Source organism: Echeneis naucrates, chromosome 5, assembly GCF_900963305.1.
Source record: "Echeneis naucrates chromosome 5, fEcheNa1.1, whole genome shotgun sequence".
Taxonomy (NCBI): domain Eukaryota; kingdom Metazoa; phylum Chordata; class Actinopteri; order Carangiformes; family Echeneidae; genus Echeneis; species Echeneis naucrates.
The window spans coordinates 539,741-562,541 of NC_042515.1; the positions used below are offsets into that span (position 1 = coordinate 539,741).

Consider the following 22,801-nt stretch of genomic DNA (forward strand, 5'->3'; position numbering starts at 1 on the left):
TTGTTTTGCGATGTCGAACCCAGCCACAAAGTTTAAAAGATGTCTTTTTCTCCGGCACACGCACATGCGGAGAGAGACGGACACAGAGTAGACCTCCTCCCACAACACGTCCCACTCAACAAAATAAAATGAAATAACAAGACGACGCAGCGTGGAAATGGACAGAGCAAGAAATGCAAAATGGTATGAAAGAGGGAATAAAAGTCCACCGATGAACAATAAAAGATTGATGCAGAAGTGGAATGATAAAAGGATGGAAAAAGAGAGAAAGAGGAGGAGGTGTGGAAAAATCAAATCAATGTTTGATGCAGATGAAAAAAATAAAATAGAGCTGAAGAAAATCAATAGCAGCTGAAAGCTTTCAGCAGCACACTGCCTGGAACACAAATGGGAGAATCTGCCAGAGACGAGCAGCAAATAGAGATGGGAGGGAAAGATGGGGAGGCAGCAAAACAGAGAGGATGAAAAATGGCTTCTGTGGGGGTGGAGGGTCTCTACCCCCCCCCACATCCATCAAGTTTAATGAACGCAGTCAATCCGTGTGTGATGGCCCTGATGTCCACTTTACACCCATGAACAACATGGATGGAGGATGAGATGGAAGAAGACCAGAGAGTGAAGAAGGACGGAGGAGGAATAAAATAAAGACGAGGCGGGAAACATGATGAGAGAGCGAGGGGGGGGGGGGTGAGAGAGAGAGAGAGAGGGAGAGAGAGAGAGAGAGAGAGAGAGAGAGAGAGAGGGAGAGGGAGAGGGAGAGAGAGGAAGAGATAGAGAGAGGGAGAGGGAGAGAGAGGAAGAGATAGAGACAGAGAGAGGGAGAGGGAAAGAGAGAGAGAGGGAGAGAGAGAGAGAGGGAGAGGGAGAGAGAGAGAGAGAGAGAGAGAGAGGGAGAAAAGAGAGAGAGAGAGAGAGAGAGAGAGAGAGAGAGAGGGAGAGAGAGAGAGAATGCTGTGCAATGAAGGCATGCAGGAGAACATGGAGAGGATGTCTGGGCTAAAGGCCGAGGGCTTGTCACTATCAATACAGTGTGTGTGTCTGTGTGTGTGTGTTCAAATCATTAGACACTATCCTGGCGGCAGAGGGAGGTGTGTGTGTGTGGGGGAGGGGGACATGTGATCACACTGTGTACAAAACGGGTGTCAGTGGACGGCTGCTCGTACCTTTGTTCGCCAGACGGACGCAGTTGATTTTGGTTTCCTGCGGAGAAAAGACAGACACACACACTTCAGTTAACCGGTGTAAGACAAGAAGACACTACACAAAAACAACACAACCCATCCCCTTATGTACAAGCTGTTCCCCACTAAATGGAGCATCATTTTAAAAATGAGCATGATGTGTTGAAGACTGTAAACTGGAGACTGACACCATATGGGACATTTTCCCATAGACTTCAACACAAGCAGATTTCTTTTAGACCCAGTGGTTAAGGGTTCGACCCTGAGTCGGTATTGACTTCAGGTCACAGACCCAGAATCCTGGTCCAGGTTCAGGTCCAGACTGCAGCAGTTGGTGTGTTATTGTTTGTAATTGTTTGCACAATAAGGGTCAATGTGTTGGGGTGGATTCTGCCAGGCTTGATTTCCTGCAGATTATATTTTCTGGCTTTGGATTTTAAATGTTTATTTAACTCACAATCACAAAGAGAAACACAATCTCCTTCTGCTTGTATCACAATTGTAACGCACTTCAAGCTGACAGTAAATTCTGATGTGATTTGATAAACTGATCAGAGATTTGTGGGAATCAAGTCGCTCGACAAAGCTGCTAATCTTTTTTAGGAGAGAGATTCTTTTGACGCGATTGTGTTTTTGTCAACAAGGTGATATAATAATAATAATAATAATAATAATAATGAGTGAATAATTAAATAAAGCCTCCAAGTGTCATTGACTAAAAACCATTTAATGAGGATTAAAAGGAAAGGAAACATTTTAAATCCAGGAGCTGCAGAAAACTTTTAAAGATGATCGGTGAGATGGTTCTGGTTCTCTCTGATCACTTCCATCCATCAGGACGTATAAACACATGATTAATATCTGGATCAATAATCTGCTGGTTTTGTTGGACCTGTGTTTCCTCGTCCTGGAGGACTCTGGCCAGACCTGGTTCTAACAGCCATCCAGACCTACTGGAGTCCAGCTCCTCAGGTAATACACAACAGGCAGGTTGTTGTTGATTGTTGTGTCTGTAAACGTAACGTCTGAATATTCAACTGAACCATCTTAAATATCATTTCAACCTGAAGATCGGCCAATCAGGTCTCCATCTGCCCCCCGTTCTTCCTCTTCCTGTCATCAGTGAGTCTCCACATCCACCCACCTCTCAGATACAGAGATCGGCCCATTCGTCTTCACCGCCACCTGTCATTTTAGCAGGTGGTGCCAGTTAAAGGCCCAGCTTTACAGCAGAAATAAACCTGTTTACAGTCTGATACTCAAACTGTTGGGGCCTCTTTAACTGCAAGTTAACTCTGAGTTTTGTTTACATTTTTATCAGGATTTAAATTATGGAGGTTGCAGGGCGGGGCCTACGTGGCCTCTGTGACCCCCGTGACCTCCGTGGCTGGAATCAGGCTGAGCTGTTCAAGTTAAAGTGCAGCGAGGATGAATGTTCCTGGATGATGGATGGTCTGAGTCTCTCAGCTGGATCTCTCCACAAGACTAAACACACCTGCTTCCTCTGCATCTCTGTCGAACTTCCATCTGTCCGTCTGACGTCGAGCTGCATCAGGGCGGAGCCTGAAGCTTCTATTCATCACACTGATTTTAACCCTTTTCAATCCCAAACAGGCACATCGGCTTCATCTGTAAAGACCTTTTGGCTGCTGCATTACCCAGCAGCCCATCTGGTCCTTAATCAGCATGGCCACCTGAGCCCAGTCCAAGTCCTACTCGACCTCAGTCCTTCTGTCCACCCCTGATCCAGGACCATCTGAGTCCAGACTGAAACCAGATCTGACTTTGTCACCCTTCCTCCCACAATCCCTTGCACTTGTGTAAAACTTGTAGAAGCAATCGGAGACACGGAGAGTCTGTAAATCTAATGTTACTCAGCACCAGCACCAGCTCTGACCCCCCCCCTTCTTCCTCCAGCTTGTCTGTTCAGCCTCTCTGTTTGTTAGTAAGCATCCTTCGGTTTGGACCTCCCGTCTCCTGAGTTTCCCTGACCGGGTTAGGGTTGGGTTAGGGTTAGGGGTTAGTTCACCTCTGATGGTATGTGGGGACAGTAAAATGTGACTTTAACCTTCAAATGTGTCCATAATTATATTTCCTCGAGCATCAGGCCTCTGCTTTTCCAGGAATCGGCCCTGTCGAGCCGGTTTACGGTCCATTTGAAGGTCCGGCTGCTGCGGACTCAGTCACGGCGAACAGCGGTTCTGCCTTTCCTCGACTTCATGCTAATGGGCCAAACCTCAGGAGGCTGCAGGAAGCAAAGCTAATAAATGTAAGGCCAATTTACTGCCCTGCCTCGATGGAGAGGCGGGGAGCTGACGGTGGAGACGCTTTAGAGACAGTGTGTTTCTTTCTGTGTGTAGTAGTAGTTAAGTTTGACGAGCCTGAGAAGAATACTAAGAGTTTCAGAGCTGCAGCTGCTGTGTGGGGGAGTGCTCGCTCGCTCACTCCCTCTCTCTCTGTCTGTCTAGAATAGAGCAGAATAGAATGCGATTAATTGCTAACGGATGACTGATAAGGTTTGTTTGTTTGTTTCACAGATATTATTTTTTTCTGTTGATGATAATCTGATTATTTTTTAAATGTACAAAATTTTAACTCTTTCAAAACAAAACACAAAACGTTTGTGGGTGTAAAGTGTCTAAATTAGTGATTTTAAATAGATGCACTCATTTAATACATTATATAATTATATTCACTTTATCCACGCACAGATTTTTATGCCAAACATGAATGCCTACACACATCTGCCCACAAGCCAAAGACAAGTGTGATTTCACACACGCAGAATAAAAGTGCCTTTGGGGATTCTGAGTGGATGCTGATTGACGCAGTCAGTGAGTTGGTAAAGTCTCCTTTAACCTGCTGAGGTGTGTGTTGCCCACTTTGTGTCGTCAGGTGTTTGAGGGGAGGGGCTTATGTTGGGGGGTCTTACACAGAGACCTGTATGTGTCAGTGACTGTCAGAGCAGGACGTGTCACTGCCTCCTTTTGTTTTGTGCCATTTCTCGCCCCATTTTTCCTCCTCGCTCCACCTTTCTCTCCTCTCCTTCTTTCCTTTGATGTAGTATTCAAATATTTAAACTACTTACTTTTATTACAATAACTTATGTACAGAAATGTACATTTACACATTGAATGAACCTGTTGGTTCACAGATGGTGAGCCTGCTTCCGGCTCAGTCCTGAATGTCTGTTATTGTTAAAATTAACATTTTGGACCTGTAATCTGACTGCAGGTTTTCTCCCAGTCATTTTGGTCGATCAGGCCGTGGCTGCAGTAGTTGTCCCGGTACGTCCTGGTACGTCCCGTAATCCATCTGTCGGCCATCTTGGCTTTTTGAACTCAGAGGCTTTTTAAAAAATGAACATCATGTTGGCTTGAAGAAACTGAGTCCACAAACTCATCAGGAAAAGGTTTACTGAGCTGATAAAGCAGGGAATGAGTTCCCGGTCAGAGGTCAAAGGTCAACGAAGGGCAGATTTACTGACCCCCCCTCCCCACCCCCCAAGTCAGCCCTGCCAGCCTCCATCTTTGCCTCCAGTCTTATATCTTCTTTAATGTCTCCTTAGACTTTGATTCCCTCCATCTTCCTCATCCCTTAGTCCCTGATCACTATCACACTTACTTCTCTCACTTATAGCCACGGGCACTTCAGTCTTGTCTGCGTGCGTGTTTTGTTTTAATGTGGGTGGTGTGTGTGCGTGTGTTGTGAAAACACACAACATCGTGGGAGTCTCAAAGATCGCCGTTGGTGAACTGAGCTCATGAGAGGAGCATCTATTAATTGGCACAATGACGCGAGATGAGAGACCAACATGAAACTGATGTCACCCCCCCGGGTGAGACAGTGAGGGGACGAGGCGGCTGAGGAGACAGACGGATAGGAAACTCACTCTGGGAGAGAAGGAAGAAATGTAAAACAAACAGAAGACAGAGAATGAACAACAGGAGGAAACGAAATAGGAAAGAAAAGGAAACGAGGAAAGGTTGGAGGAGAAGGACATAAGGAAGAGGTCGAGGGACGGAGACTGGGCGGATTGAAATCAAGTGAAGGACAGGCGGAGCTCAGAGGGAGGAGGAGGAAACAGGAGCATCACCGCCTGCTCCACCAAGGAAAGGAAAATGAGTGACAGCATACATTCAGTGGGACGATTCTGGATCAGGAGACCGGATTCATCCCAGTGAGGGCCAGGACCACCTGAGGGTCTGTGGCCCCTGAGGGCCCCTGATGCCCATTTCCATCATGGGGTATTTAAAAGGTTGATGCCCTGGGGGCAGAGACGTGTTAACTGCCCCTAAATGTTGCAGAGCGGATCGTGTCTAACTATTCATTCCCTCTGTACAATACAATCAGGGTTAGTTAGTGAATCTGTATCGATGAAGCAGGAAATAAAAACCAGCCGACTGGGAATTATATTTTGGCAGGATAAAAAAATTATATATATATATGTGTGTGCTGGTTTTATGAATGTGTCCATTTTTATGCCTGAATTCCTGATCAAATCTTCAGGGACGCACTGCTGCACAGACACACACACACTCTGATTGGATTGAATGGGATCCAATCAAATAAGGAATTCCGATATGACCAGATTTAGGATAGACATATAAAAAATGCACACAAATACACACAACTGACATGCACACACACACACAGTTCAATCATGCAGGATCCCTTCCACTCTCACACGCAGTCTCTTGCTCTGTGAGTGCAGAGTGCATTGTGGGAAATCTGCCTTCTGGAGGAGGATATTACATCACGGCGTCAGCCAGCTCGCTCGGTCCTGCTCGCCAAAGTGAGTTACCGTGGTTACAGCAGTGGAAAATTAAAACAACTCTCCCAGGAGTTGGGAGTTTTATGGAAATCCAAAAGCACAAAGCTTAAGTTCTGGATGAGTCATGAGACCGGGGGGGGCGACCGAAGAACTATGGGATTGTCAAAAGGTCAGTAAGACTGGACCTGGACCTGGACGATCAGTCAGTGATCAGTCTGTGATCAGTCAATGCTCAGTGAGTTCGTGTGCCTTCATCATTGATTTCCAATCAATCATCTGAGCATGAAGGCGAAATAAAGAAAACATTTCTGTCTGATTGGTTCACTGAATTTCTGATTTGGAATTTAAACTCTAATTGTCTAATTAATTGTTCACGTCACACAGTGGTGGGTTTGGTGGAAGACCTCCCAAACATGTCAGGGCCTTTCAGACTCACCCCGTTGGCTCGGCTCATGGCTTGGTAGTAGATGCTGTAGCTCTTGGCCGGAGACAGCGGCGGATTCCAGAAACCGCCGTAGCTCTTGTTGTCCCCGACCGTGAACGGCTGCATGACCGTGAGGCTGGACGGCGGCAGCTCGGCGGCGATGTAGTAGGACGAGTCCAAGATGGAGGCGTTACGGAAGCTGACGGGGGCCGAGAAGCACTCGGAGGCCTCGGAGGCGGCGCGGCGGGTCTTGGACTTGCGCTCCTCCTTCACGACGAGCTGGTAGGAGCTGAAATCAGAGATGGGGTCACTTAAAAATCAAATCCAGTCGAGATGAGCTCAAATTTTTGTGTTCCCTTCAGTCCGTGTGAAGCAACAAAGTTTAAAGAGCTTCAGGTGCCTCAGTTAGATGAACTGCGGCCCCCAGTGAGTCAGCGCTGTTTGTTCTGGGGTCAATTTTTATTCCCAGAAGGAGGCAGGCTTCAATTTTTAACTTTCAAACAGCAGCTGCCAGAATCTTCCTGTGCTGAGTCAGCATGAATTAAAACTAAGAATATATATGTGTGTGTGTGTGTGTCTGTGCACAGACTGCAGCAGGTGCCTTTATGTGATGTAGCAGGTGTGCATGTGTGTACTCCAACAGGTGTGTAGAGGTGTGTTTATTCATTTAAAAGGTCTCCCATTGTCTGTGTGTGTGTTCCATTCTGCTCTGAGAGGCCTCCTGAATGGCTGAGGGCTCCTTTAGCGGTCAGGACAAACGCAGCGGCCCTCCACAATTACCTCCGTCCTCCATGCCAAGAACTCACTTCACAATTATACGCAATTAGGGAAATGTATGTTTCTGTGAAGGGCTGCGGCCAATTATCCCGACTCCCGTTTGGCAGCTTTCATAAAATATAATTGCTGATGACCAAAGAAGAGTCTCTCTCTCTCTCTCTTCTGTTTCTGCCTTTCTGGTGAAATATCCATTTCAAACTAATGACTTTCAGAGGCAGCAGCGGGGATGAAGCGGGGGCCTCGTATAAGGGCCGAATGGGGAATAGTGTGTGTGTGTGTGTGTGTGCGTGTGTGTTTGCAGGTGTTCCTGTGAGTGCGTCTTGGTATGCATCATCATCATCATCATCATCAAGTGTGTTGCCGTAGTTTTACTCTTTATAACTTGAAACATGAAATTGAGAACAATTTGTGAAATAAGGACCATTTGAGAAAGTGAGGACATCTGTGTTCAGTGAGGACGTTTTTAGGGGATGTGACATCATTTTGCGAAATGAAGACATTTTAGAAAAACTGGGATTTTTTTCTTTTTTGACAAAACGTACTTCTTCCAAAGGTCGTGTGACGGTTCAGATTCTGAGTCCATTAAGTGACATGACAGCAGAGAATTTTATCTTTCCTTCAGCCTCTGCTTCACATCAGAGGGCCGCTGGGGGGGTCAGTGTGAGTTTTTAACTTTTCTAAGTTTAACTCTTGTCAAAATGGTTAATAGTTGTACTTGTATATAAAACGATGGGCGGCGCTTCGCCATGTGGAACGGACCAATCACTGCACGGTGTCCTGTGTCCTTTAAAAGCCACGCTAGGTTCGAGCTTGGCCGAATGTCGGGCGACAAGAGCAGAACGTAACTGCAGAAATCTGAAGAGCAAATGTCAGGCCCAAAGTTGTGAGTCTGTGGACTGTGTGTGTGTTGTTGTAGTGCAGTTAATGTGGTGTTGGTTTAGGAGTTAAAGGCTGAAGAAAACAAACGGTGTGGGTCTGTGTGTGTGTGTGTCCTTATCATGACGTGTGTTTGTGTATTGATATCCACATTCCCACTTCACAGCTGCCTTGCATTTATGTAAATGCACGTGTGTATCCATCGACACAATGGCGCCGATGTGTGTGTGTTTGTGTCTCTGCTACAACAGCTGCTCCTCTTAGTGGAGCCATTTTGGTAAACACTCCTGATCTCAGCTCCTGAACTTGAAATGCTCTGATTTCCTCACAGACGCACACACAGCTCCTGTAAAAACATTTTGGTGCACATTAACCAACAGATGACTTCACCCCGCCGCCCCACATACATCTGCCGGCAATTAAAACCACCTAATACTTCCACAAAACAGCCCTAACAGGCGAGCGTGTTCCAGAGCTTAGCTCTGCCCGATAAAGACGTTAGTGACTGGAGAGCAGCCTAATTCAACAGCAGATATATTTGCCGTGTGTGGGTGATAAATGGCGAGATATGATATGGGATTTGCAGAAATTAACACTAAACCACTGACCCACGCTCACATTTCAGAAATACATTTCCCCGAGTCCAAATTGAAGTGATATTTATTCTCCACGCAGCCTTGTCCAAAATGTATTTCCCTGAAGGTGACGGAGAATAATGTTCTCCCCTACACCAATTAAATGGATGAGATCACATGTTCCAAATGAACTTTTAATTAGAAAAAAAAAAAAAAAAAACACACGCACACACTCTGGCTATGATGAGAAATGGAAAATGAAAAACTGAGCTGTGTGTTCGTTGTGAAAAGAAAAGCAGAGAAACTGATCAGTGTTCACAGGAACACCAACGACTGGACCTGATGTCTGATTGGCTGAAAATTATTACTGAGAAGATTATTATTATTATTACTGTCACTGTTGTTGTTGTTCTTTATTGCCGAAACATGCAACAGGAAGTAATTAGCAAAGAAGAAATCTCCAGCGTCATCAACATGAAAACACAAAAGAAGGAATGACACTGAAACAGAATAAAAAAAAACTCTGACTGGATTATAAAGAAAAATTAAAATCAATGAAACGTATTGAAGTTCAGAACCTTCTCCTTCCTTCCTTCTCAGGTTTCAGTTTTTCCATCATTTAACTTTAATAATCGATTGTTCATCCTTTTTTTACAGCAAGAAGTCCATTTGAAACAGACTGCAGCTCTGGAACATCATCGGTCTGACAGCGAAGGCTGTGTGACAGTTTGTTTGTGAATCAGTTTACGACAGCTTGACACCTTTTTCTTTTTGTCAACAAGCTGTTAACAGGAAGCTTCAGCAGCAGCCTCGGGGGAGCAGACACTGATTACCATCAGTCCACCATGTTCACTCTGAGCAGCCATAAAAAGGCTAAAACGCCACGAGATGGAAGGGACTAATGACACTTTGTTTCACTGCCAAATGATTTTTTTAAAAAGTCCCTTTCTGCGACTTTCTTTGCATACAAATTGGCCGGATATGTGTGAGTGATTTTAATGGCTTTCAAAGAGCCCCTTGAGGAAGAGGAAGGCGGGAATCACCTGATTGGTGCTCCACGAGACTGGGCGGGCTTCAGCAGGATGGTGATGGTGGTCTCCGTCTCGTTCAGCGGAGCCTCCGACTCGTACTCAGGCATCGACGGGGCTGCCGGAGGGAAAAGAGAGACGGATGAAAGCAGGAAAACCTTCAACAGCTCGGATTCATACCAATTCAGCTCATACCGCCTTAAATGAGAACTGGAGATGAAACGGACTTCATCTTCATTCTAACAAAAGTAACGATGTGAAGCCTTCTCAGGCTTTATTCAGACAATTCAGATAGTTTTCTGAAAATAAATACAAGCAATAATTGAAATCCTCTTTTCTGAACTGAAGGAGTGAATTAAATTCTTGGATAAATGTTCCTGCTCTTCTTTGACGTCTGGGACAGTTTAACGAATTATCTTTCATTATTTTCTGCATTTTTATTGCAGATGTAAATTTCTGCATGAAATTAGCTTCCTCTCTTTTATTACTCTTAAGAGAAGATTTTTTTTTCTTTTTTTACCCAAACTTCCCAAACTACCCAAAATCAAGTTAATCAATGATAATTTGATGATATCTGATGTCGTAATGCGACAAGACGTTCACTTCGATTTGAGTCATTTGATTCAGCATCATCTAATTCAGCTCCTTCATCCTCTGCTGCTGTGATGAGATAATGAAGATTGGTGATGGCGTGACATTTTGGGCGGGCGACGTCTCCGTCATGTGTTGAAATGCGTTTGTTTGTTTTTTCTCAGCTACATGATGTTCAGACCTGAGAGGAGAAAAGGTCACGCTCACACCGCTGTTAGGTGTTTACAGTTAAGATGCTGATGACACGTCAGACTGCCGTCGTCTGAAGTCCAACCAGAGCTGCGAGGATGGCGCATCAGTTTGGCCCTGAGCCTTCCAGGTTCTGACGACAAAACCTTCCCAAGGGACGATGGAGAAGCATCTCCATCCCAAACACACTCTGGTACAATTAAAAGCATTAAAGTGGTCTTAAGTCACATTTCCCATAAAGCCGGAGCGCTCTGCTGACGGAGAAAAAGGGTGGATGTGGAGAGAAAACATCACATCACACTAATCAGCTGCACTTTGGAGCGGAAATGACCGATAAAACAACAAACAGTGACAATAAAAGGATCGAAGAAATGACTGACTAATCTTGTTTTAAATGTCACCATCTCGAGATGTCACCTTAAAGCATTAATACAAACTGACTGAAGTTTTTCTAGTTTACAGTAAATATGTTCGAACCGTTGAAGGAGGTGATTCGCTCATTTGAACTGAGCGGCTGAAAACGTCCAACTGTGTCTGACAGAAGAACCAACACGTCACCCCAAATATTCATGATGCATAAAGTCCTACAACTCAACTATAATAATAACGTTATTATTGGCACGAGTAGTAATAACACAACGATGAATCGTCTGTAGATGCAGACACAGATACAGTTTGGCTCATAAAGATTTCTTCTTTCTTGTTTTTTTTCTGGCACTGTTGACATTTTGGAAAAAGTCACAAAGAGATGAAGCGACTGGTCCGAGTCAGAAAAGACATTCTCAGAATAATTACCTGCAATCTTGGTGGTGATGCGGGCGGTGATTGGCGGGCCGAAGCCCTTGTAGGTGGAGGCTTTGAGGGTGAAGGAGTAGGTGGTGCCCGGGTAGAGACCCACAAACAGGTGATGGGTCTCGTTCCTCAGCTTGAAGACCTGGCCCCTCTGCGTCGTCAGGTCGGCGCTCGGGTCCAACGAGCTCAGGGCCTTATAGGTGATCTGGAAGGGGACAGGTCACTTGTTATGAATGTAACCGTGGAGACAGAACAGATCCGTCTGCTCCTCACTTCCTGTCTGTGTCACACTTAGACCTTCACACATCGGCGCTCTGGCCTGCAGGTCTTGGTCCAAGCGTAGCACAACACAACATACACACATCCACAAACATCCATCTGCATCACTTGTTATCACCCCCCCATCATATCCCACTTAACAGCAATGCCAAATAGGGAGACATTTGAAGTCAATGGAACATAATCTGTTGGATCACTCTGATATAAGTGTGTGTTTGTGTGTCTCTCTCACACTGTGTTGTGTTGTTGCGTCTCAACTCATTACACAGCAGCTTTATTGAACGAACAAAAAAGTGCCTGAAGTTGCGACACCTCCCTGCTGATGCTGCCGTCTCTGGGACACTTCGTCTGTCTCTGTCTCTTTATTTTTCAGCCCTGGACTGTGACAGGAAGGGCAGATGGGTAATGGCGTTTAATGGTGATCACACGTGTCAAATCTCCAAACTGAGTCCAAACCGGAGAGCGTCCGGAGAGTCTGAAGGGTCCTGAGGTGGAAAATTGCCCCGATCCAATCAGCTTTCATCTAACAGCAGAACAAATAACTCCAAATGTTCAGATTTGAATAAATGACCCATCACTGCCAGATGGAGACACATCTGGAGACTTCCTGGACGGACACCATCACCTGACCTCAGCTGACCAATGAGCCGTCAGACAGAGACGGTGTGTCTTTAAGGTGTGTCTCAACATAATGGACACGTTTGGAGGGAATTTGTCAGCTGAGCAGAAACGCTCAGATCCTTCATGTTGGGTGTTCACTTCTCCTGCGGCGGTTTCCTGGTTGGCGGGGAAACAGACAAACAGAAACTGTGTTGTCGAGAAAAGAGACGACAGGAAAACGTGAATCTGTCCAAGGGAGGTCCTGAGGCCTGAGAGACGTTTCTGCTCCGCCGAACATTCTCACTTTCATTCACACCATCTTTGTCTCTTGTTCATTCGCTCACTTCTTCTCTTTATGGGTCTGTTTTTCTTTTCCCACTTTGAAGCTGGACGACAAACTGAAATGCACTTAGACATCCTGACACACACGCAATTGCTATTAATGTTTTTTCCCACCAGTCAATACTCTTTTGTACTGACTGTCATTCACAGTGACAGCCCTGTGTGTGTGTGTGTGCGTGTCTGTGTGGGCAGTCATTGACAGTTGTGTGGTGTGGAAACTTGCCAGTAGCAGCATAACGACAGACACTGACAGTTCTTTTAATGGAGGAAGTAGTGAAGTGTTTCCGCCGGTTTAGTGGCCACAGGTCAACTTGTTCAGTTTGTGGAGATCATGGAGGGACAGGGAGCATCAGGGAGCATCGGGGGGAACTTCAATATAACGTTTGCTGGGCGGCTCTAAAGAGCCTGCCCCACTTCGATTTCCCAGATTGATCTGTGTGACTTTTAATAGACAATTTAATGAAGGCAACGGTCGATTTGTTCAATTTGCTGAACGTGACATTGGTGGGGGGGAACCATCAAGCAAAGTCAAACAATCAGACCTGGATGTTGTTGTTGTTGTTGTTGTGTATCTGTGCAGAATATAAAAAACAACATGGATGGGCAGCACAGTGGACCAGCGGTTAAGTCTGTTACTCTAAACTGAACACCCTGATCTGTTTCCCTCCAAATGGAGCATCATTAAAAAAATTAGGAACATTTTTAGTGAGCTGATAAATCAGGGAGAAGGGGACATTTTCCCATAGACTTCAGTATAAAGGAGGAGGGACGTTTTCCCATAGACTTCAGTATAAAGCAGGAGGGATGTTTTCCCATAGACTTCAGTATAAGGGAGGAGGGATGTTTTCCCATAGACTTCAGTATAAAGGAGGAGGGACGTTTTCCCATAGACTTCAGTATAAAGGAGGAGGGACGTTTTCCCATAGACTTCAGTATAAAGGAGGAGGGACGTTTTCCCATAGACTTCAGTATAAAGCAGGAGGGACGTTTTCCCATAGACTTCAGTATAAAGGAGGAGGGACGTTTTCCCATAGACTTCAGTATAAAGGAGGAGGGACGTTTTCCCATAGACTTCAGTATAAAGGAGGAGGGACGTTTTCCCATAGACTTCAGTATAAAGGAGGAGGGACGTTTTCCCATAGACTTCAGTATAAAGGAGGAGGGACGTTTTCCCATAGACTTCAGTATAAAGCAGGAGGGACGTTTTCCCATAGACTTCAGTATAAAGGAGGAGGGACGTTTTCCCATAGACTTCAGTATAAAGGAGGAGGAGGGACGTTTTCCCATAGACTTCAGTATAAAGGAGGAGGAGGGACGTTTTCCCATAGACTTCAGTATAAAGGAGGAGGGACGTTTTCCCATAGACTTCAGTATAAAGGAGGAGGGACGTTTTCCCATAGACTTCAGTATAAAGGAGGAGGGACGTTTTCCCATAGACTTCAGTATAAAGGAGGAGGGACGTTTTCCCATAGACTTCAGTATAAAGCAGGAGGGACGTTTTCCCATAGACTTCAGTATAAAGGAGGAGGGACGTTTTCCCATAGACTTCAGTATAAAGGAGGAGGGACGTTTTCCCATAGACTTCAGTATAAAGGAGGAGGGACGTTTTCCCATAGACTTCAGTATAAAGCAGGAGGGACGTTTTCCCATAGACTTCAGTATAAAGGAGGAGGGACGTTTTCCCATAGACCCCCCCCCGTTCCTTTTTCCTTCCAAAGGAGGATTTTGGGTAATAAACCTCAGCCCCCCCCGACCGTAACACTCAGGTTGTTTTATTGGCCAATGAAAAGGAAGGCAGTGCATCTTGGGTAAGTGTGTGGGTCTGACCCACGGCGGGAAAAAAGAGGTGTGTGTGTCCTCGTCAGTAAAAGCTTTTTAAATTTTAACTGTAAACTTTATTCGTTCACTGTCTGCCTGTTAGCAGGCGGCCTTCAGACCTGATGCTGGATCAGGTCGGCCAGTTTTCTGTCTCATGGAGGGTCCGCCCACTATGGCTGTGTCACCGTGGCAACGGTTGTCTGGTGTGGTTGCTAAGCAGTGTTTGTGGTTGTATTTGTGTCTCCGATCGCTCCTTTTTGCTGTTGTTGATTTTTAAGTTTATAGTGTTGCTGTTTCCTGAAACATCTGGCCTCGGTGCCGCAGATGGCGGTGCATGCAATGAGTTGAAATTAATGGGAAACAAATACAGTAAAAGATGTTTTACAGAGCCGTGCGACGCTGTTAATAACAGCAGCTTTTAGATGAAGTTTCTCTGCAACAGCTTCCTGATTGGAGAGTGATGGTGGACACACAGACACCCGTGTAGGTGTGTGTGTCCACTCGTGTCCATTCGTGTGTGTCTGTGTGTGTGCGTGTGTGTTTGTCTCTACAGGAGATTGATTCCGGCTGGTACGAGAAGCTTTTACACAGCAGCCTTCATCATCAAACACACACTGAGTGTGTGTGTCATTTTGAACTTCAGCCAAGTTTTATGGAAATAAACAACGTTTACGAGGCGTCGTCGTGGGATTGGTGCCGTACAAATGCTATTTCATTTCAGTTAGTCATTCTCTGCTGTTTGTTTTATTACAAAATATGTGCAGGCTTCATCCCCCCCAGTGCTGCCTCTCTGTCTCTCTCTCTCTCTCTCTCTCTCCCCCCTCAGTGCTGCCCCCCTCTCTCTCTCCGCCCTCATTGCTGCCCCCCTCTCTCTCTCCGCCCTCATTGCTGCCCCCCTCTCTCTCTCTCCCCTCAGTGCTGCCCCTCTCTCTCTCTCTCCCCTCAGTGCTGCCCCTCTCTCTCTCTCTCTCTCTCTCCCCCCTCAGTGCTGCCTCTCTGTCTCTCTCTCTCTCTCTCCCCCCTCAGTGCTGCCCCTCTGTCTCTCTCTCTCTCTCTCTCTCTCCCCCCTCAGTGCTGCCTCTCTGTCTCTCTCTCTCTCCCCCCTCAGTGCTGCCCCTCTCTTTCTCTCCCCCCTCAGTGCTTGCCCTCTGTCTCTCTCTCTCTCTCTCTCTCCCCCCTCAGTGCTGCCCCTCTCTTTCTCTCCCCCCTCAGTGCTGCCCCTCTGTCTCTCTCTCTCTCTCTCTCCCCTCAGTGCTGCCCCTCTCTTTCTCTCCCCCCTCAGTGCTGCCCCTCTGTCTCTCTCTCTCTCTCTCTCTCTCCCCTCAGTGCTGCCCCTCTCTTTCTCTCCCCCCTCAGTGCTGCCCCTCTGTCTCTCTCTCTCTCTCTCTCTCTCCCCCCTCAGTGCTGCCCCTCTCTTTCTCTCCCCCCTCAGTGCTGCCCCTCTGTCTCTCTCTCTCTCTCTCTCTCTCCCCCTCGTGCTGCCCCTCTGTCTCTCTCCCTCCTCTCTCTCTCTCTCTCCCCCCTCAGTGTTGCCCCTCTGTCTCTCTCTCTCTCAGTGCTGCCCCTCTGTCTCTCTCTCTCTCTCTCTCTCCCCTCAGTGCTGCCCCTCTGTCTCTCTCTCTCTCTTTCTCCCCCCCCCCAGTGCTGCCCCTCTCTCTCTCTCTCTCTTTCTCCCCCCAGTGCTGCCCCTCTGTCTCTCTCTCTCTCTCTCTCCCCTCAGTGCCCCCTCTGTCTCTCTCTCTCTCTCTCTCTCCCCCCCCCCCCCTCAGTGCTGCTCTCTGTCTCTCTCTCTCTCTCTCCCCCCTCAGTGTTGCCCCTCTCTCTCTCTCCCCTCAGTGCTGCCCCTCTGTCTCTCTCTCTCTCTCTCTCTCTCCCCTCAGTGCTGCCCCTCTGTCTCTCTCTCTCTCAGTGCTGCCCCTCTGTCTCTCTCTCTCTCTCTCTCCCCTCAGTGCTGCCCCCTCTTTCTCTCCCCCCTCTGTCTCTCTCTCTCTCTCTCTCTCCCCTCAGTGCTGCCCCTCTGTCTCTCTCTCTCTCTCTCTCTCCCCCTCAGTGCTGCCCCTCTGTCTCTCTCTCTCTCTCTCTCTCTCCCCTCAGTGCTGCCCCTCTGTCTCTCTCTCTCTCTCTCTCCCCCCTCAGTGTTGCCCCTCTCTCTCTCTCCCCTCAGTGCTGCCCCTCTGTCTCTCTCTCTCTCTCTCTCCCCTCAGTGCTGCCCCTCTGTCTCTCTCTCTCTCTTTCTCCCCCCAGTGCTGCCCCTCCCCCCTCTGCGGTGTAGTCGCAGCTCTGATCTGCAGCAGCCTGAGTCAGAAACTGGACTGAGGTTCTGTTGAGGCCGTTGTTCCTGTTTCTCTTCTCTCCCTCAGAATCTAATGCTTTAAACAGCAGCTATAGAAAATCGTTGTTTAGTTTTTTTTCTCATAAATAACGACACCTTCAGTCCCACCCACTAACTCCAACTCTACTGTGTCAGGGCCTCATATACATAACCCATAATCCCTTCTATCTGTGTGCGCCTCGACATCTGCAGCCCTGCCGTCTACCTCACAGCTCCCCGCTGAGAATAATAACACTTTCTCACTGTTGCAAAGCATAAAATCCTGAGTAAAACTTATCTCCCAGACACCTCCTCGCCTCGCCCCGTCATTTAGCAGCCTATTGTTTCAACCTCCAACAAGTCTGTTTTTAGAAGTCTCCATTTGGGACAGGCTGTTCTGCAGCTTCCTCGGCTTCAAAATGTTAAGACATTCTGGGTCACTACTACAGAACGGCAAGCACGTACGCAACAAAAAGACTGCGACACGCAAAAACACACGGATCGAAGGCCCACATGTATGCAAATACACACGTGTGAATAGATACAGTCATAGAAACACAAATGAGGATAAAATCGCTGGCGTTTTCATCGGCCTGTTTTCTTATTGTTCTCGGAGAGATAAGCTAACTGGACAAAAGGAAGTATTTCTGCGGTTATCACAGCTCTTGATAATGAGAGAAGGACAAAACCTAAATAAAGCGTGATACAAATTCTGGGCTATATCTGAGACGAACAGAGACAGAGACAGGGAGGAAGATAATCTAGTTTCGTAAATAGCCGAGCTGTTAATCTCCAACAGATGATCAGGCTGCTCGTTTGAGAGCGGAGAGCCAGCGAGTTCTGGGAGCATCAACCGAAACAAAGAGCCCGGAAAAGTCTGCGTCGTTTGTCTGCGACCAAAAGTTCACATCACTCTCTAGACCACCGACCCCCCCAGTGGGAGCAGACTGTGAAAGAGTCAGTTCAAGCTGGAGGAGAGAGGCGGGGGGATCAGAGCTGGAGCGGAGAAACCGCTCAAGAACTTCAGCCAGCGGTGACAGTTTGACGGGAGACGGCCCGAGTCGGCATCCAAGTGACGCCATGGTTGACAGCCGTGCGGAAACTTCCTGCCAGCCGAGTCGAAACGAACGACATCTCCCTGTGGATGATAATGTAGGCCACGCACACACACCTGCTCCACTTCTAAGATCAGCTGCAACTTAACAGCATAAAATTTACAGTTGTGATGAATCCACAACATCCTCTAAAGGCCTGAAGGACGTAATGAGAAATTTAATGGAAAATAAACAAGGAAATAAAATTTTGATGCTATTAGAGGAAATATGTGGAGAAGGGGGCGTGGCCTCAGCATAGAGGGAACAAAAAGGGAGAAATGTTAAAATGAAGCCGAACACCTGACAGTTAGCATGGCCCTCGGGGGGGCTCTGATTGGCTGCAGGGCAGGAAGTTGCATCGGTTTAGAGATTACAGTGTCACTCATAATCCCTGACTGTGTGCAGGAGAGACAGGGAGGTTAGAGTGGGGGGCTTCTATGGATAATCCTCTCTGACTGTGTGTGTGTAATCCTGCTGACGACCAGCAGACAGATTAGTGGCGTCTTTACTTCACTAAACTCAGGTGCGTTTTAACCGACTTGTACTTTTATTGTTGCTCATTTATTTTCTTTGATATGAAAATGTATTCTTATTTATTTAGGTCAGCTGCTTTTTTGTGGTTCTGAGAGTTTCCCTGTTTGTTTCCAACAACTGCATGGACCAACAATACGAAGGACAAACAACACCAATTTGATTTATCAGTATTCCTGTATTCCTGTGAAACACAGTTTCACCCAGTTCTAAGCATTTATACTGCATTTACTAACCATGTTCTGCCAAAGTCTCTGTCTCTCCCAGTTCCTCTCCTCTCTCTCTGTCCTCATCCTGCAGGTGGTGACTTATCTCCATCCCATGTTCCTGCAACACCTGCTGGTCCCATATTTCATGAATTCTGTATTACAGCTCAACTCCATGAACTCCATGCAGCAACATGTTCCTGCCTATAACACCCCCCATGCCTCTCTCTCTCTCTCCCTCTCTCTCTCTCTCTCTCTCTCTCTCTCTCTCTCTCTCTCTCTCTCTCTCTCAACCCAACCAGTCGAGGCAGATGGCCGCCCCCCCCTGAGCATGGTTCTGCTTGAGGTTTCTGCCTCTTAAAGGAAGTTTTTCCTGCTCATCAGGGATCTGTTGGTCTCTTTAAATAATTTTGATTTGATTTGATTTGAATAATTGCACGTCATCAGAAAGGAAACCGAGCCCTTCCCTATCAGGAGTCGTGTTGCTGACGAGATGATGATACCGCCTCTTTTGTTCTGCTGTCGTCCAACATCAACGATAGTGCGACCTCAAAAACCTTCCACACACAAACACACCCACGCACAGATGCAGGTGTAAACGATGCGAGGCCACCCCCACTGCAGACCAGACGGTGGGGTGCCAGAGCAAACGGGGTCAGCAGCTCAAGGACTGAAAGCGCCGCTAAATATAGGCCATATTGACAGAAATGAAAAACAATATGGAGGAAAGAGACGGCTGGAGGAAGAGAGGACAAACATGATGGAGACGGATTCTTTCTGCAGTATCAGTGACTTCACTGTCTCTGTTTTAGCTGATCTCATCCTCTGAGAAGCTGTGTATTTTTGTGTGTGTTTGTGTAGCCTCTGAACTGGAACACACAACTCCCATCCTGGCTGCCTGTCCATCTTAGAATTCGTTTTAAGATTCTTTTTCTTTTTTCATCGTTAAATGTCTCGCCCCGTCTTACCTCAGGTCAGCTGATCAGCGGCGTCTGAACGGAGCTTTTTCTGTTGCTGCTCTATGGAAGGAGCTACGTTTGCACACCATGAGGCTGTACTCCTGTTTGAGTGATTTCATGTTTTTAATAGTTTTGTGTGTCTTTGTGGACAGCCTTTTGGGTTAGCTGTGCTATACAAATAAAGTTGACCCCTGACAATGGAGGCCACACCCACAATTATGTTTTACTTTGAAAACACAAAATTTCTGCAATTTTCAACTTTCAGAAAGGCTTTTAGTCTGGACAGGGAGATTTGTAAAGTGAATTCAATGCTGAAGAGTTTTCAGTCTATCTAATAATTCTATTTAAGGAAATTAGAGCAGATAGCAGGGGATGGAAAACGGAGTGTGATTACTGTGTGATTGACAGGTGGCTCCTCCCAATCAGAGCAGGGCAGCTCCCACCTTTCCTTCAAATATGGTTTCTATTGGTTTAAAAAACAAAGATGGCCGGCCGACAGATGACAGACTGAAGGTGATGTCCGTCAGGAGGAAAAGAAAAGGAAGTGAATCTTCTGTGGGTCCAAAGCTCTCCGGTCTTCTGCTGAAGGTCGTGACCTTCGGTTTATTGATGGAACTAAAGTCGTTTCCTGACAAACGACCTGATATTCAGTTCAGGTATGACGACGATTCAGGTGTTCCTCCCTCCAGCATCTGTATGAAGACGTTTTGCTGACAAAGCTGTGAGCTGTTTAATCCAACACGCCCGGCGAAGCTCCACCAACAGTTATTCTGCTGCGGCCTGGTGTGTGAATAACTTTACTGTTCAATTCTTCCCTCCTCAAGTAGGTCCTTTAATCAATCACAGGAATTGATACTGGCAACCGCCAGTTGAGTTCTGCAGGAAGAAGCAGACATATAGTGGTTCCATTTGCTCCCTGATCCCCGTTTCTAAACAAAGGAGTGATTGATTCTCGTTAGGAGAGCCGCCGTCACCTGAGCTGATCCCGCCATCAATTCCCTTCGCTGCTTACCGAGCGGCGGAGGCGGCGGCTCAGCTCACCACCTGAAGGTGAAAGGTTGGATCAGAGGAGTGTGACCCGCTTTGGAAATGATGATAGCAGCTTATTGTTTGAGGGTCTTCACTGTTCACTGAAGGACAGAAATATCTGGAGCTCGTTTTACAGTTTGGGACATCAGCTCTGTTTAGTTTTAAACTCTGTCCTTCATCTCTCAGAACTTTATTTATCCTTTTTCTTAAAGTAGAACACAAGACTGTTTAATATGTGATTGAGACTCGACAGCTCACATCTTTTTGAACCTGCTCTATATTTTTAGGGAACAGTTGAAGAGCGGTTGAATCTGATTGCCCATCTGACCCCCTTCATCTATAAATACAGTTCGTTTTCACTAATTCTTTGTCACTTTAGGATTTTGTTCCTCTTTTCCATTCGTCCATGAACTTCCTACTTTCCAGTTCTGTGGGTCAAGGAGACGTGTCCCTGATTTGGCCTCTTTTAACCATTTTTGAAAAGTCTCCACCTTCCTCCACATCACAGCTTCAGCTACTCCAGACAATAAGCCTTCACAGCCAGATCCCACAAAGGGGGACAAATGAACGTCTTTGGTGGAAGAATCTCGTGATCGGCTTCACCTCTTCCTGTTCTTATTGATATTAGCAGCAGTATCTGCTCAGCTGAGGGACGGGACCTGCAACACTCAGCAGTTTGATGAGGTTGTGATCCAGGAGGGTGTCGGAGCGTCCAGCTACTCGGTGTTGAAGGCCAGAGGGGAACTAAAGCTGGGGGGGCTAAACATTCATTTAAACCAGTTAGATCGTTCAGTTTCCACACTTCTGATGCTTTGTCTTCCTCCAACAGCGTCAACAAAAACACACACGATGGACATTTCATCTGGAAACAGCCTACCAGTTAAAATTCTTCAACTGGAATAAAGTTTCTGTTTCTGTTTATCTAACGGCAGCTACATCCCCACCAACAGATCTGCTGATCAGCAGGAGCCTAAATCGAACTGCAGCACACAGCTGAAAGTGCAGTCCGGTCTAACCTGAGCATCAGCTGAGGTTGATCAGATGATCAGATCTAATCAGAACTAATCTGCTGATTCTGCTTCTCCTCTGCTTCTGCTTTGTCATTTATTCCTTCAGTTTTCGATGTTATCAAGTAATTCTGAAATTTCAGAATCTGTAACACCTTGGACTGATGACTGACAAACCTCAGGAACCAATCGGGTCATCCTAAAAGTTATTTACCTCAAAATCAAATTTTTCTGAAAATAACGGTGTTACGGACCGATCCTGTTAGAACAGAGAGCGTTCTGTTCTCCTTCCTCACCTCAAACTTCCTCCTCCCTCCATCACAGTTTCCCTCGACATCATTTATCCTTTCTCAGATGAATAGAGGACAAGAGGGACCGAGAGGCGGCGGGGGAGGGAGGGAGGTGGGGGGGTTGGGTCCCTTTAGATCTCACCCAGATGTTTCCTTTTAATCCTGTAATTAGCTGCAATTATAGTAATAGATACAAGAGATCATATTTGCACACTGAATTAATTCATGTCATGGTGCCATAGGAGGAACATTGTTCTTCCCAATTGGCTCACTTGATGCGTTTTTATCTCCTCTCCCAGTTCTCCTCTCCTTCCTTCTCCTCTCTGTCGTTATCTCTCCTCACAATTCTCCACCTCCACCCATCCGCTCTCGCTCATTGTCCGAGCAGCAATTCATCTGCTTTTCCTCCTTAAAAGCGAGGGACACACGGGTGAGGTGGGGGGGGGGGCACCAGAGACAACAGAGCGGGATGGGACGCAACAAGAGCCCCTTTAGATGTTGCAGATGATGCCTTTAATCCTGTCAATAGCTGCAATTAAAGTAATTATCTCTAATAGCAGCGCATTGTGTTGAGGCTCTGATATGTTTAACAGACGACGCTGAGTCGTGCTGCCTCCACCGGGCAGAGGGGGCAGAGAGCTTCAATTCATATTAATGAAACCCACACACACTGCAAAACTGATGACGGTCCCATGAGGTTCATAGACTGCCGAGTGTTTTTTAAGCTCCAGGTCGAGGTCTAATGGAGGTCTCAGAGACGGCACTGAGTGGTCTTTGTACTGCACAGAAAGAGGAGCCAGGCTGGAGATTGATGTTTGGTGGTAGAAAGGGCTCCGCAGAAAATAGAGGCAATTATATGGGAGGAAGATGCTGCCAAAATAAGATGTGCTCGTGTTACGGGATGTGTGAGGCTGCGAGATGAATTGAGTTGAACGGAGCACATGAAACGCAAAATATATCCGTAAAGTATCAGTCGAGCTGAAAATGCCACCATTTAAGATTTACAAAATATGTTTGACAAAGAAGCAAAACACCAAATATTTATCACTATTCATCAGAGCAGAAGAAATAGGACTTCTTTTATGTTTCCTTCCAAAAAATAAGACGGAGTGAGGCTGGAACTGTAAA

The 22,801-nt window shown here is 46.5% G+C and overlaps 1 protein-coding gene across 1 annotated transcript in view; it reads right to left on the reverse strand.

The window, feature by feature from the left end:
* The window catches only part of ptprt (protein tyrosine phosphatase receptor type T), a 167,966-nt gene that overhangs the window by 72,416 nt on the left and 72,749 nt on the right, over positions 1-22,801 (reverse strand). Inside the window, exons 12-15 of the mRNA XM_029502321.1 lie at positions 11,211-11,412; positions 9,651-9,753; positions 6,392-6,668; positions 1,164-1,200 (exon numbers count right to left, since the gene is read on the reverse strand). Of these exons, the coding sequence (XP_029358181.1) occupies positions 1,164-1,200; positions 6,392-6,668; positions 9,651-9,753; positions 11,211-11,412 (619 nt within the window). The remainder of the gene's footprint in view (positions 1-1,163; positions 1,201-6,391; positions 6,669-9,650; positions 9,754-11,210; positions 11,413-22,801) is intronic.